The following is a 12,818-nucleotide window of genomic DNA, read 5'->3' as shown; positions in this document are numbered from 1 at the left end:
GCAGGGGATGCGAGCCCCGGCCGCCAATGGGGAGGGATTGGGGGCGCCCCCCTCCACCCACACCCCCCCACCCGCCCCGTCGGGCAGCTGAGAAACTTGCTGGGAAGGTTCTGGGCTGCGAGGGTGGCCTCCCGGCCTGGGCGGGGGCAGCCGGGGGCCCCGGCTGACGCCCCCGCCCCCGCCCCCGTCTCTCCTCGCGGGCTCCAGGCTCCCCATCAGCCCGGGCAGCCGGGATTTAAATTCACGGTGGCTGAGTCTTGTGACAGGATCAAAGACGAATTCCAGTTCCTGCAAGCTCAGTATCACAGGTAAGGCCGGTGGGGGTGGGGGGGGGGGCGCGCGCCCCGGGGCGGGCGGGGAGGGGCGGCCCCGGCGCGGCTGCTGCGGCCCCCGTGGGGACGGAGGGGGCTCCCGACCCGGGGCGGCGGGGCGGCGGGGGCCTCCGCCTTTTGTTTCCCCTTCCCGAGCGCGGCGCTTTAACCCTCTGCTGCCCGCCGCCTCCCGGAGCCCCGGCCGCCCGCGGGGTGCGAGGTCGGGGGCGCGCCGCCTTCCGAGGGTGGCCAGCCCGGCCGCCCGCGCCCCCCTCCCCTCCCCTCCCCAGCCCGGCCCGGCCCCCCGCGGCCCCGAGAGGTCCAGGCGCTCGGCCGCGGGAAGTTTCAAGTTGTTTCCCCCCCTTCCCCGCGGTGGGGACCCGAGCCCCGCGCGCCCCGGGGCTGCGGGAGGGCGGGGGGGGGACCCCGGGAGGAGGAGGGGGGGAGCCGCGACGTGGGAAAGTGGCCGCGGCGCGGGAGCCCCGGAGGAGGTGGCTCCGCGGGTGCCGGGCCTGAGCCGGTCCTCCTGCCCTCGCAGCCTCAAAGTGGAGTACGACAAGCTGGCGAACGAGAAGACGGAGATGCAGCGCCATTACGTGATGGTGAGAGGCGGCCGCGGCCCCGGGTCCCCCGAGTGCGCCCCGGATCCCCGCCAGCGCCCCCCGGAGCCCGGGCCGCTTGCAGGAGGGAGGCGGAGAGCAGCGGCAGGCCGGGCCGCCCGGGTCCAGGCGGGGCGCCCCTTCGGCCTGGGTGCTCGTGGGTGCTCGTGGGTGCTCGAGGCTTTCCAGAGGGCTGCTTGCCCTGCCTTGGCTAGTGAGATGGGATTGGATCAGCCCATGTAAGGGTTGGATAAAATCTCCCACCCCAGACCTCCTGGGAGTGTTTGGAAACTTTGCTGCTCTGCAGCCCTGGGATCTAGCCAGAGTGGGACAGAAGCCCTCCCTTCCTCCCCCCTGCCCCCCCCCCCCCCCTGGGTTTTGTGACGGTGGAGGGGCCTTCTGAAGCCCTCTGCCTCCGTTCCCCTCCCTCCGCAGGGATACCCCAGCTGAGAGTCTGGCCCGCCTTGGGGCGGTAGGTAGACTCTCACCCCTCTCCCAGTGTCTGTTCCAGGGAGTTTCAATCCTCTATCTGTGAGAGGACATGGAAGGCACTTAAGCACCCTCCCTGCACTGCTTTCCACATAAGAGGCCTTCCACACGTTGCTAAATAACTCTCAGAGGACAAGAGGGTCCCAGTGTACACACGATTCCCTGTTGAACCCGAACCTTGTATAAACAGGATATATGGCACATGCGGTGCTTGTGGGAGGGAGGGCTCGGCTCCTCATACTACTGCATATATAATGTTCTGTGCAGATGAGAACAGCACTCGCCCCTTCCCTTGTCAGCTCTCGAACCCCTCTCCGTACCTGGCTGTGGGGTTTGCTTTGAACTTCTTTAGCAGATGTATTTTGAAAGTAGGATTTGGCCAGAAACCTTCCCGAAAAGCTGATCTTTGCAAGGGGAACAGATCAGTGTGTTGCCCGTTAATGGCCGTTCTTTTTCCTTGTAGTACTATGAGATGTCCTATGGCTTGAACATTGAAATGCACAAGCAGGTAAGTGCTTTTCTTTTTTCAAAATATCTATTTAATGGTTACAAACACATAATACGTGGGTTTCTGATCACCCCTCCTGTGTGAAATGAGTCCTTCTGTTCCTCCTCCGCCTCCTCCTCCTCCTCAAAGAGTGACTGGATCCAGGCTCCGAAATGCAGGGTCTGAGGCATTGCTGATTTCTTGGACATGTTGAGCTTTTAGCAATCGAGCTTGTGAAATTAGCCCTGGTCTTGGATCTCGGTGGAAGATAAGGGAGCAAAGGGAAAGTTATACCTTCAGGATCTGCTTTACAAACTCCTGAAACCCGGAGGGGGCTGGCAGGCTGCTTTCACATGTTTTAATGTAGGAGGGGTGTGTGTGTCCCCACATGCAGAAATGTGATGTTCTTTCTTCCTTGGTAAGATTAAACTTCAAGAACCTAAAAAGCCAAGGCTGAGCCATCAGAATTTAAGGGAACAGGCCACTGACTGCTGAAAAACATGAAGCCAACATCAACTAAACCCCTAACGTCTTACAGTTCCGAGGGACGGCCGCTTTCTCCTCTCTATCTTAATTTGAAGGCGGCTGGGTTCCCATTTTACGGAGAAGGAAGCTGAAAGGAGAGGTGAACTTGCCCAGGGGCAGCCTCGCCAGGACTTTTGAGACGGCTGGGCTGGAAGTTGAGCTCGGCTTTGAAATCCTGAAGTCAAACCAGTTTAGCTAGTGCGATGTTGTTTGATGGATATGTAAACTACCTCGTATTGTCACTCTTCTAATAACAGTATACCTCAACCCGAGCAAATACAAACACCCTTTATCTCCGTGCATATCAGTAACTAGTCCCCGGTGCTAGGCTGGGCTGTAGGGAGAGGCCTGTTTGTGTATTTGTGTTCCAAGGAGAGGCTGCCCGTAATTTGGCTTGGCCAGCGATTAGAAGTGACTTGGCACGAATAAATGGCGCAGGCCGGTTGTTCTTTTTAACAATTGGTGTTCTTGAAATCTCAGAAGGTTGTTGACTCATTCGAGCCTCTGGTGACCGTGACTTGAATGGATTTTCTACTTTACGTTAACAGTCGTTTACAAGGTCTAAATTTTGTTATTTCAGCGGGGCAGGGGCCTGGGCAGGTGAGAAGGGCAGGTGACCCTGGAATGCTTGTAGATTGCCACCTGCTCCAGTGGCTTCCTAGCCAGCCTTTTGAGTTTGTGGTTTTCCTTTCTCTCCTGGATGAGCCCTAGGGAAGGGCCTGAGTTTATTGAGCAGTGTGGGAAGGCAGTCTGTGGCTTTCTGAGGGATTAGCTCCTCAGGAAGGCATAGGGAGGCTACTAGGTTTTTGCCTCTTGACCCACAGAAATCATAAGCAGGCATGGCTTTGTACGTAGAGGTATTACTCTTTGGAAGAATGGACCGGGGACTGGTTCTGCTCATCTTTAGGTGGGACTGACCAGGCCTGACCCATCGGGTCAGAACGCATGCCACAGACCTGGGGTCTCAGGTGTTCAAGGACCTTGGGGTATTATGCCAGCTGCCACCGCCTCTCCTTTCTCCACCCCCTCTTTTTTTTTTTTTTTTTTTTCCCCTCAGTGCTTAGTATCTTGGGTGTGTTTAAAGAGGGTAATTGCACCCAGGTTTAAAATTTATAGCAGCAGTTATTCTAAGAGCTTCGTAATTAAGGTGTAATATGTCGTTGCATGTTGAGGTCTGCATGGGTGGTGTTCCCCACGTCTGTGAGTGGATGGTTCTTTGGCACAAAGAATCCACCTTGGCTGGTGGAGCGAAGGTGTTCCCGGAGTCTGGGGAGAGACTCTGAACTCTGGAAGAGTTAACCGTCCTACCGCACTTGGTGGTGGGGTTTGCATCCGGGCAGCTGTGTGCATCTGGGACTTCTGGCTCTGCCCCAGACGGGGGTTCTTAGGGGGAGAATGCCTGAGGTTTGGCGACATGGTCTCATTTAATCCTCTCAGCTGCTAGAGGCAGACAGATGGATTCTTTGCACCCTTTGTATGGGCCAGGAAACTGAGGCTTTAGGGAGGCCAGTGGGGCAGAGCTGGGACTCCAGGCCAGGCATTTGGATTCCCAGGCGGGGCACTTTACCCTGCTTTTACCCACTCACTTTGGCCTTCCAGCCAGTTCCCCTTTGCTTCCCAGCATGAAGGTGCATGCTCTGAGCGCCCAGTCCTTTGCAGGGTTTATGGCAATCTCTTTGAGTTGGGTGAAATCGCCCTGTGGCTGTGGAGAAACAGAGGCAAGGAGGTGAAGAAACCCGAACTGAGAAATGCAACCCTGACCTAATGGGGCCGGCCACTCCCTAGGCTTGCGAGGGTTCTGCAGAAGAGAACCTAGCCACTAATTGTAGTGTGGGTCTTGGGTGCATTTGGCGGATGGTGGTTAGGCCTGAGCAAACAAGTTTATCAGCTGACCTGTTTAGCGGTTGACTGGTGTTTTATCTGCACACACAATCAAGTGACTGGAGTGCTTGAATTATTCATGCAGTGTCCTGCCCTCTAGACTTGACTGTTCGTGTGATTACATCTGCCTGGAACAAACAGGCTGGATTCTTCATCTTTAAGCTCAGGGGTGGGGGTGGGGACTGGCTCTACCTTTATGTAAGAGGTGATCTCCAGAGCCAGCATCTTGGGAAGCGTGGGGGTCCTCAGCCTGCTGTCTCACGCCACACCCCCTCTTAACAGCAGCAACCGCCACCACTGTTTTTTGTTGTGTGTTTTTTTTTTTTTTTTTTTTTTAAGCTCTCCTTTGCCGTCGCTATGGGAAATGCCTATTAGTTGGGAACCTCAGGTTCAGCCAGATGGGCCCCGAGTATTGAAAGAGGGCAGCTGATGAGGTGCTTCCAGCCCATTTTTATTTTCCCGAGAGGTTCAACTCACTGTGGCTGGCTCCTTTCCTGGCTGTTTCTCTGTCTCCTCCTCGTTCTCTTTCCAGGCCGTCAAATCCCAGAGAAGTAATAAATGGTTTCTCCTCCTACTCCTCTGCCTACCTCCCTAATTATGGCAGAGCAAAGATTACAGAATCACGGGCCAGGCTTCAGCCTTCAGTGGGTCACCCACCTCCCCCCAGGCCCCTGCTTTCAAGGCAGAGTATCAAGGGTGATTCAGCAAGGCCAGGGAGGCGATGGTGGTTGACCTGTTCCTGCTGAGGCTGGCCAGTGTCGGCCACCCATCGGCCACCAGTCACAAAGCCAGCTTAGAAAGGAGCACCCCAGAGCACCTGTTGGGCATTGGGTTTGAGGCTGGGGAAGCTGGGTCAGGCTGTCTCCGCTCTTCCTCCCTCCCTCCCCCCACCATCAGCGCAGAGGTTTCAAAAGATGACTTTTGGGGTATTTGGACTTTGGGGCAGCATCATGCCAACGCCTTACAGTCCTCTTTTTGCGGTAAACCCAGAGGAGCGACCCCTTCCTCCAACTTGCTTTTGGCATCCTGCAACTGGGATGCCCTTTGGCTTCTCATCCAAGTCACAGATGAGGAAACTGAGGCCCGGGAGGGGAGCTGAGCTTACCCGCTCACCCAGTCCCACATTAGTGCCAAGTCTCTGTTGAGCAAGACTCAAGAAATGAAGCATTACTTGTTTACTAACCAATGGCGCTCTGTGGCTTTATCATTGCTTCTTTCTGCGTTATCATCTCAAGAGGCTAAGACTACGGACCTGACTATACCAAAGTACAAAGTACCCTATTTCAGGTCGTATAACCATATCAGCTGAATACTTTTTTGCCCACAGTCCCCTTCTGAATTGCCAGCTATTTGCACAACCAATGATTTGATGTGCGTCATAATAAACAGAACGCATAGCTAGCAACCCCAGAGGTAAGGTTCACCGATGAGGTAAAAGTGGCAAAACCTGTGAACTTTTCCCCCCCGAGGATACAGAAAGCCGTGCAGGTGGCCACGAACACGGGGCGAAAGAAAGAGATGGGAAATCTCTGTTGGTCCCTCCCCTCTCATCGGCTAAGTAATTAAGGGTTTGGCTGGAAGATCTCCAGGAACAAGGTGAAGTTCTGTGACCATCACTTCTGGAAGTGCGGGTAGCCAGAGGGAACCAGCAGGTGGCGAGGTTACAAAGGCTGTGCCCAGGATGCCTGTTGGTGTGGCATCGGGGTTGAGCAAAGAAGAGATCCAGAGTAGTGTTTTTTGCTGGCTTCTAAGCACCCCGCCTGGGATCTGGTTTCCACCTAACCTTTCCTACATGGTCACTCTTGCCCTGGACAGTCTTCCTCCAGAAACCCAGCTCCTCTCACTGCCCTGGGGGCCTGCCATGGTCATCATTGGGGTCTCCTAAGCTCAAAGTCCCCTTCCCCAGATTGCCTTCTCTGGACCCCTGTTCACCCTCTATGAGCCGTACAGAGCGGGCTTTGTGTGGTGCTCTGGCTCTTTCCCTTCTCATATGCTTGATCACTGGGATGACCTAGGAGATGGGCAAATGTCTCCAGCCCTTACTCAAGGAAACTGAGCCTGGCTTCTTAATAAGACTTTTTAATTTTTTTTTAAAGATTTTATTTAGTCACGAAAGACAGAGAGGCAGAGACATAGACAGAGGGAGAAGCAGGCTTCCTGCAGCCCTTTGTAGGACTCTATCCCAGGACCCCAAGATCACGACTTGAGCCGAAGGCAGATGCTCAACCACTGAGCCACCCATGTGCCCTTAATAAGACTTTTCATGAACTCTTCCAGGAATAGGAGCCCCCAGAGGGCACAGAGCTCTTCTTTCTCTCTGGATTTCTCCTTCTCCATGTAGGATAGGACGGGTCTGTTCTATGTCAGAAGCCCTTTATTTCCATTTTGTCCTAGGAGTGAGTCACTCAAGGAATGAGCTCCCTTTCCCCTCCTGCATGGAAAAGTGTATTTTTTTTTTTTTAAAGATTTTATGTATTTGCTCATGAGAGAGAGAGAGAGAGGCAGAGACACAGGCAGAGACAGAGCAGGCTCCTTGCAGGGAGCCAGACGTGGGACTCGATCCCGGGTCTCCAGGATCACGCCCTGGGCCGAAGGCAGGTGCTCAACCGCTGAGCCACCCGGGCTGCCCGGGAAAGTGTATTTTATCTGGATCTGTTTGCACAAAATACCGGAACACTGAGGCAGAAAGGTAGTCAAGGCCAAACCTCCGTGGGGCTCCCCCTGTGACCTGGCTCCCTCGCATGATGTCCTTGCTCACACTTCATCATCTCGCTTTTGTAAGCGATGGAGGAGGCCCCTCTGCTGGGGTCTCTTCTGTGCACTTAGCACGAAACAGGTGCTCAGTAAACACGCTGGTTTTTAATTTTTTTTATTTTTCCCCCTTTACTCAGAATTACTCAGGTTGTCAGAGGGTGGGATTCTGATTCCCTGAGCTCTGGCAGTAGGAAGTGAGGGTTTTAATTGTGGGTTGGCCACCAGCTCTGCAGGCTTCCTCCTACGGCTCGGCATCCAGTTTCTTCATCAGTGAAATGAGGGGGTTGGATTCCTTCCAAAACGGTTATTAGGGGCCTGGGATGTGCTGGGTGTGGGCTGGGGCTGGTTACACAGCCGAATAAGACACCATTCCCTCCGCTGGGGAGCTGGCATCTAAATAAGTCATGGCAGTGCAGTGAGGTAAGTGCTAATGTGGCCCAGTGTCACAGGAGGAGCACCCAGGACAGGACAGCTTATTCTTCCCCGGAAAGGGGAGTCGGGTCAGAGAAGACTACACCGAAGGGCTGTTACCTGAGCCCGGTCTTGGAGGGAGGGCAGGGGTTGATGAGGCGAAGCCGGGCAGCAGGAGGAGGAGGGGACGGTCCTCTCTCTCTCTCTCTCTGGCCACAAGTTGGAATGGCAGGGGGTGGGGCGCCACTGGGGGCTGAGGCGAGGTGGTGACATTTAGCCAAGCGATGGCCAGGGCCTCTGCTCTCGCACTCCGGGCTCCGGGGCTCCCTCTGTCCCCGCCTGGCTCTGCAGGGCTGGCCCGCGTCCACCCCGGGCGGCTGCTGGGGGGTTGGGGGGGCCGCCGAGGCCTCCCACGTCTGCCTCTCCGCCCCAGCGTGCGGCTTGGCACTTTCCTCCCCAAAGTGGCCTTGCCTCCTCTCCCGCGCGGGTAATTCCGTAATGACTGGTTCTGACCCGCCCCTCCCCCATATTTAATTCTCATCAGCCAGCTCTCTCCACTTTGCTATTAATGATAGCAGCCAGCAAAATAGCTTTCAACATGCCATTGACAGTCTGGTTTAAGAGAGCACTTGAAGGAGTGCTAGACAGCTGAAAGCACCCATAATTGTGTACCAGAGTGAGAACTGCGTGCTCGAGGGCCTTGTTTTTATATGCTTAAAGGGACAATATCTTGTTTTCAACAAATGCTCTCTGAGACTCGCGGCCAAGATGCTGGCTTCTCTTGCGCTCTGCTTTCCTGCCCTGGCTTTTTCTTTTCCTCCCTCTTGCTTCTCACGCCGCGTGTTCCCCCTCGGGCTGGGGCTGGGGCTGGGGACAAACTTAGGGAAGGGGCCGGGAGGTGGGGGGCAGATATCCTGCCCGCACTAAGCAAGGACCCTTGGGTGGGCCGGTGGCCGCGAGGCCTTATCCACTGCTGATGGTGGGCCGGGCCCGGCCCCGGCCCTGGCGTTTCTGGGGGAGGGACTGGGAGTGCCCGTTCTCCCCCGGTGTATTGATTTTGAGATCTTCTGTTGGCCAAGGATGTCACCGCCTGGGGGGGCGCAGCGTTGGCTTCCAGTGAGCCCTCTGTTTCTGGGAAGGCCACCTCTGGGGGGCCGGGGGCTGTCGGGGAAAGCTCCACGTACTCCGAGAAGGCGTATCAGGGAACCTCGAAGCCCCTGGCTCCTTTCTAAGCACATTCTGGGAGGCTCTTCATCGTGCAGAGGCCCCTCGAGAAAGCATGAGGGTCCATAGGGCAGGGGTTTATTCCTCTTAAGTGGAGGTTCCTGCAGGACTTTGGGGTTTAACCCGGGGTTCCATCTACTCAGCTCTGGAGATTTTGCCTGAGAACAAAACCTCCCTCCCCCTTCACCCCAACCGACTTCATTACTCTGAAGATGCAGCACAGGCTTTGGGGAAGAGGTTGCCCTCACCCCACTGCCACCAAAGCTTCCCTTCACCGATGGCATCCTTTGAAGGGTGGAGAAAGAACCAGGCTCCCAGCGGTGGGAAAGCAAAAGTGGGGCTGTGGGGCCGTGGCAACGGCTCGGAGTGTGGATGGGGTCACTCCTCTCACCTACCACATAAGTGACCCCCTCCAGAGGCCCGGGGCCCTGGGGCAGCTGCCGCTGCTGCCACCACCACTTAAGTATCCCGGTAGAAGGCCTTTACTGAGGACAAAGAATTTGAAAGCTTTGATCTTCGAACTATTATAATAATATCGACCTTTGGTATTTCCGTAGCACTTGTTTGCAAAGCACGGTAGACATTTTCATTGTAGGAACCTAAAAATAACAGGTATTCGAGTGCAGGACAAACCCACCCCAGGAGGAAAGCATCAGAGCACCGGGCGTGAAGATGTCCTGGGTGCATCCAGGGCACCAGAGGGCTGCATCCTTAACCTGCACGTGGCAGCAGGCCCCGGGTGTGCACGTGGAATGCTGACTGTCTGAGTTCCCTAAGGGACAGGACCATTTTGTATTCATTCACCAAGGCCCCTGCGCGCCACCTGGTGCTGGGCCCATACTGGGTGCACAGTGTATGTTTTCAGTGGGGCGGGGGGGGGGGGGGCAAGGACTCACGGAGGGAAATGTTCTAGTCTGGGGTTCTCCTCGACCCTGTGGAGCATTGTGGACTTTGTAGGGGAAGGATACGGGTTTTCTTGGGCTTCTGAGAGAGATCTGTTGGCCGCCAAGTTGTGATTGGAGAAAGAAACGTACAAGTGTCGTCGTGAGCGTTTCTTTTAAAGCGTGTTTAGTGTAGTTTGAAGTTTTTGTTTTGTTTTGTTTTTCATTTTGTACCGTGGACAGTTTCAAGGTGCAAAGGGAAGAAGGGACGTGGTAAGGAGAGCGATTCGCTCGGAGGTAGATGGAAAAGCAGAGACGGGGGAGGAAGGGGTGGGAAGAGAGAACAGGCTGAGCTGCGATTACAAGAAAGAACAGAGTAGCAGGGAGGCGAGGGGATCAGTGGCTTGGAGGTAAATTGGTAAGCGGTGCTTGGCACGCCGTGGCTGTCTATTTGGGTGTGGAGCTCCACAGGCCATAGCCTTACCCCATTGCCCTTTTTCAAATCCTTGGTGACCACTGTTCACAGCTCTTCAGATGCTTTTTTGTTGTCGTTTTAGAAAAATGGAATGAAAGCGAGTCTAGCCCAATGGGAGAAGTTCCTTTTCAGTTTGCCCAGGATAGCTACATCTTCTGTCCTAAGGAGACCCAAATGATGAGCAAACGTCCTGGCCCCAGGCCTGCAGCCTTGGGAATACCAGGAGCATGTTGGGGAACAGGGCAGGGCGTGCTTCTTGGTTGGCTGAGCAGGCTTTGGTTCTGGGCTCCTGCACCACCCTGCCCGTCTGTGACCAGAGGCTGGAGGAAGACTTCCTACCCAGTCCCCAAAACTAGCCCAGGGAGAGCTCTCAACAGGCCTCTCGTGACCCATCAGGGGCGTGCTTTGTGAACCAGTGGTGATTTCTGCTGGGAAAAGCACGGTGATCTAGGGGAGACCAGGCGCTGGCCTGGGGTGGGGGACAGGAACTATCCAACTTCCTGTCCAGGGGGAGGTAGGGTGGACTCAGTGGGCCCCGGAGCAGCCACAGCTGATCCCACAGGGTCTAGAGTGAGGGGCCGAGGCCCGATGGGAGCAGAGTGAGCCTGAGATCCAGCAGGTGGAGGCTGTGAGTCGGCCAGGACTGCGGGCCCAAGGGAGCTTTAGCTTCCTCTTGCACCGTTCCCGTTGCTTTTCCTGGAAGGGGGCACCACTTCCTCTGAGCCCCCTCACCACTAGAGAGGGCAGAGCAGTCCTCCTTCTCCTCCTCCTTCTCCGCCTCTTCTTCTTCTTTTAAATGAATGATTTTATTTATTAATGAGAGACACAGACCGAGAGGCAGACACCGGCAGAGGGGGAAGCAGGCTCCCTGCGGGGAGCCCGATGCGGGACTCGATCCCAGGACCCCAGGATCACACCCTGAGCTAAGGGTAGACGCTCAAGGCTGAGCCACCCAGGCATCTCAGCAGTTTTCTTCTTGCCTGGCTTTGCCTCAGGGCAGAAATCCTAGGAAAAGACTGGAACCACTGAGGTTGGCAGTTGGCACTGCCCTGTGTCCCACCCTCCTCAATCCTCAGGCCCTCACACTTCATCTCGGAGGCACGAGGAATCTCCTCCAAGCCAGCCTGAAATGGGGAGACGCAGCAGCTCCTCAGAGAGCAGCTCTGCCCCTGCCAGAGTTCTCTCACTGTTGGCTTGATGCTGACTCCCATGTCACCCAGCACTCGTGTGGGCACCCAGCCCGTGGGAACTTCTTACAGGGGGCGCCTGCGGGTGCCGTCTAGATGCTTCTGTCTCTTCGCCTGTTTGAGTTTCTCTAGTCTCTCACCGGAGTCTGACCCCACTTCTGCAGGGACCTACCTCTACCTGGCCCTCCCTCACCTTCCCCCCTGCACCTTCCCTGTCCATCAGTGGGGAGTGGGATGGGTCCCTGAGAAGACTTTTTCCTGGCACCTTTGTGCCGGTGGATTCTGAGTTTCTCCGTCAGAAGTCACTGGTTTTCAGAGGGGCATCCTGGGCCATCTTGTACGGAGCACCGGGAGCTGGGAAGTGGCAGGTCCTGGTGGCTAAGTGACCAGCTTGGAAGCGGACAACCTTGGGTTTGAGGCCTACATCAGGACTTCCTGGCCGTGTGACGTGGGCTGTACTGGGGAGAATCGTGACCCCAGCATACCAGAGCAGTGCTGTCCAGTAGAACTTTCTGCAACAGCGGAAAGTCCAGTAGGGTAGCCAGCAGCCACCTGTGATTCCTGAGCACTCAAGACGTGGCTGAGCTGTATGTTGAGTTCTAATTAACGTTCACGAGGCACACGGGGCCTCATCTGTTGGACCGTGTGGTTACAGGCAGCATTACCAGGAGTGTGTAAGGTGATGCTTAGCACGGTCCCTTGCGTGTAGGAAGGCCTCGGCAACGTATTTTCCCGGTGGGGGGTGGGAGGGTAGAGTCCCCAAAGGCCTCAAAGAGTGAGGCCAAGATCCTTGGGGTCGCAGAGGTTTGTAGGACTTCCCAGAGGCCCTTCCCTTGTGCTGTTTGTTGGGTCTGCCTGCCAGCCTTGCAGCAGAGGCCTCATGAGCAGTGGCTTCCAGCAGCACTGACCTCGCTAGGGTAAGTGACTGGCTCGTGGTCTCCAGTGGACCTGGAGGTGGGTTCAGAACTAGAAACCGGGTCTCTTTCACTCACGAACCACCCATTTGCTCCATAGGCCCTATCAAGGTGTGGTCTTCTGTGGTCTCCCCACATGTCCCACCCCAAGACCCACCTGTATGTCACGACTTTGATTCTAGGGCCCCAGTCAAGGCCTTTAAGAATTCGGTAAAATGTGTGTCAGCCACGTGCAGATCAGGGTTTCTCAGTCTGGGCATTATTGACATTGGAGGCTGGATAATTCTTTGGGGCAAGGCTGTCCTATGTTCCCTAGGATTAGCAGCATCCCTGGCCTCTACCCACTGTTTGTCAGTTGCGACAACCCTCACTGTCTCCAGACTTTGCCACATGTCCCCTGGGGAGCAAAAATGCCCCACCCCCCACCCCACTCAGGGTATGAACCCTTCCTCTAAGGGGAAAAATTCTTGCTCGGAGGTCTGGCTTTGTGACCTAGGGCAGCTCCTTGCCTTCTCTGGGCCTGGTTTCTCCTTATCTGTAAAGTGAGATGTTGAATGCGGTGGTGATTTGGGAGGAGGTCCCACACCGACCCATAAACAAGTTTCAAAATAACCGATCTTGATTTTTTATGGCCTATGAAATGCCACCACTCCTGCCATCCTTGTCTGGAGGTCAGAGGA

General features: G+C 55.6%; 1 protein-coding gene across 1 annotated transcript in view; it reads left to right on the top strand.

Moving 5' to 3' along the window:
• The window catches only part of TLE3 (TLE family member 3, transcriptional corepressor), a 47,035-nt gene that overhangs the window by 599 nt on the left and 33,618 nt on the right, over positions 1–12,818 (top strand). Inside the window, 3 exon segments of the mRNA XM_038580847.1 lie at positions 208–308; positions 850–913; positions 1,863–1,907. Of these exon segments, the coding sequence (XP_038436775.1) occupies positions 208–308; positions 850–913; positions 1,863–1,907 (210 nt within the window).

This window comes from Canis lupus, chromosome 30 (genome assembly GCF_011100685.1).
Source record: "Canis lupus familiaris isolate Mischka breed German Shepherd chromosome 30, alternate assembly UU_Cfam_GSD_1.0, whole genome shotgun sequence".
Lineage (NCBI taxonomy): Eukaryota > Metazoa > Chordata > Mammalia > Carnivora > Canidae > Canis > Canis lupus.
This window is presented reverse-complemented; position numbering and strand designations above follow the sequence as displayed.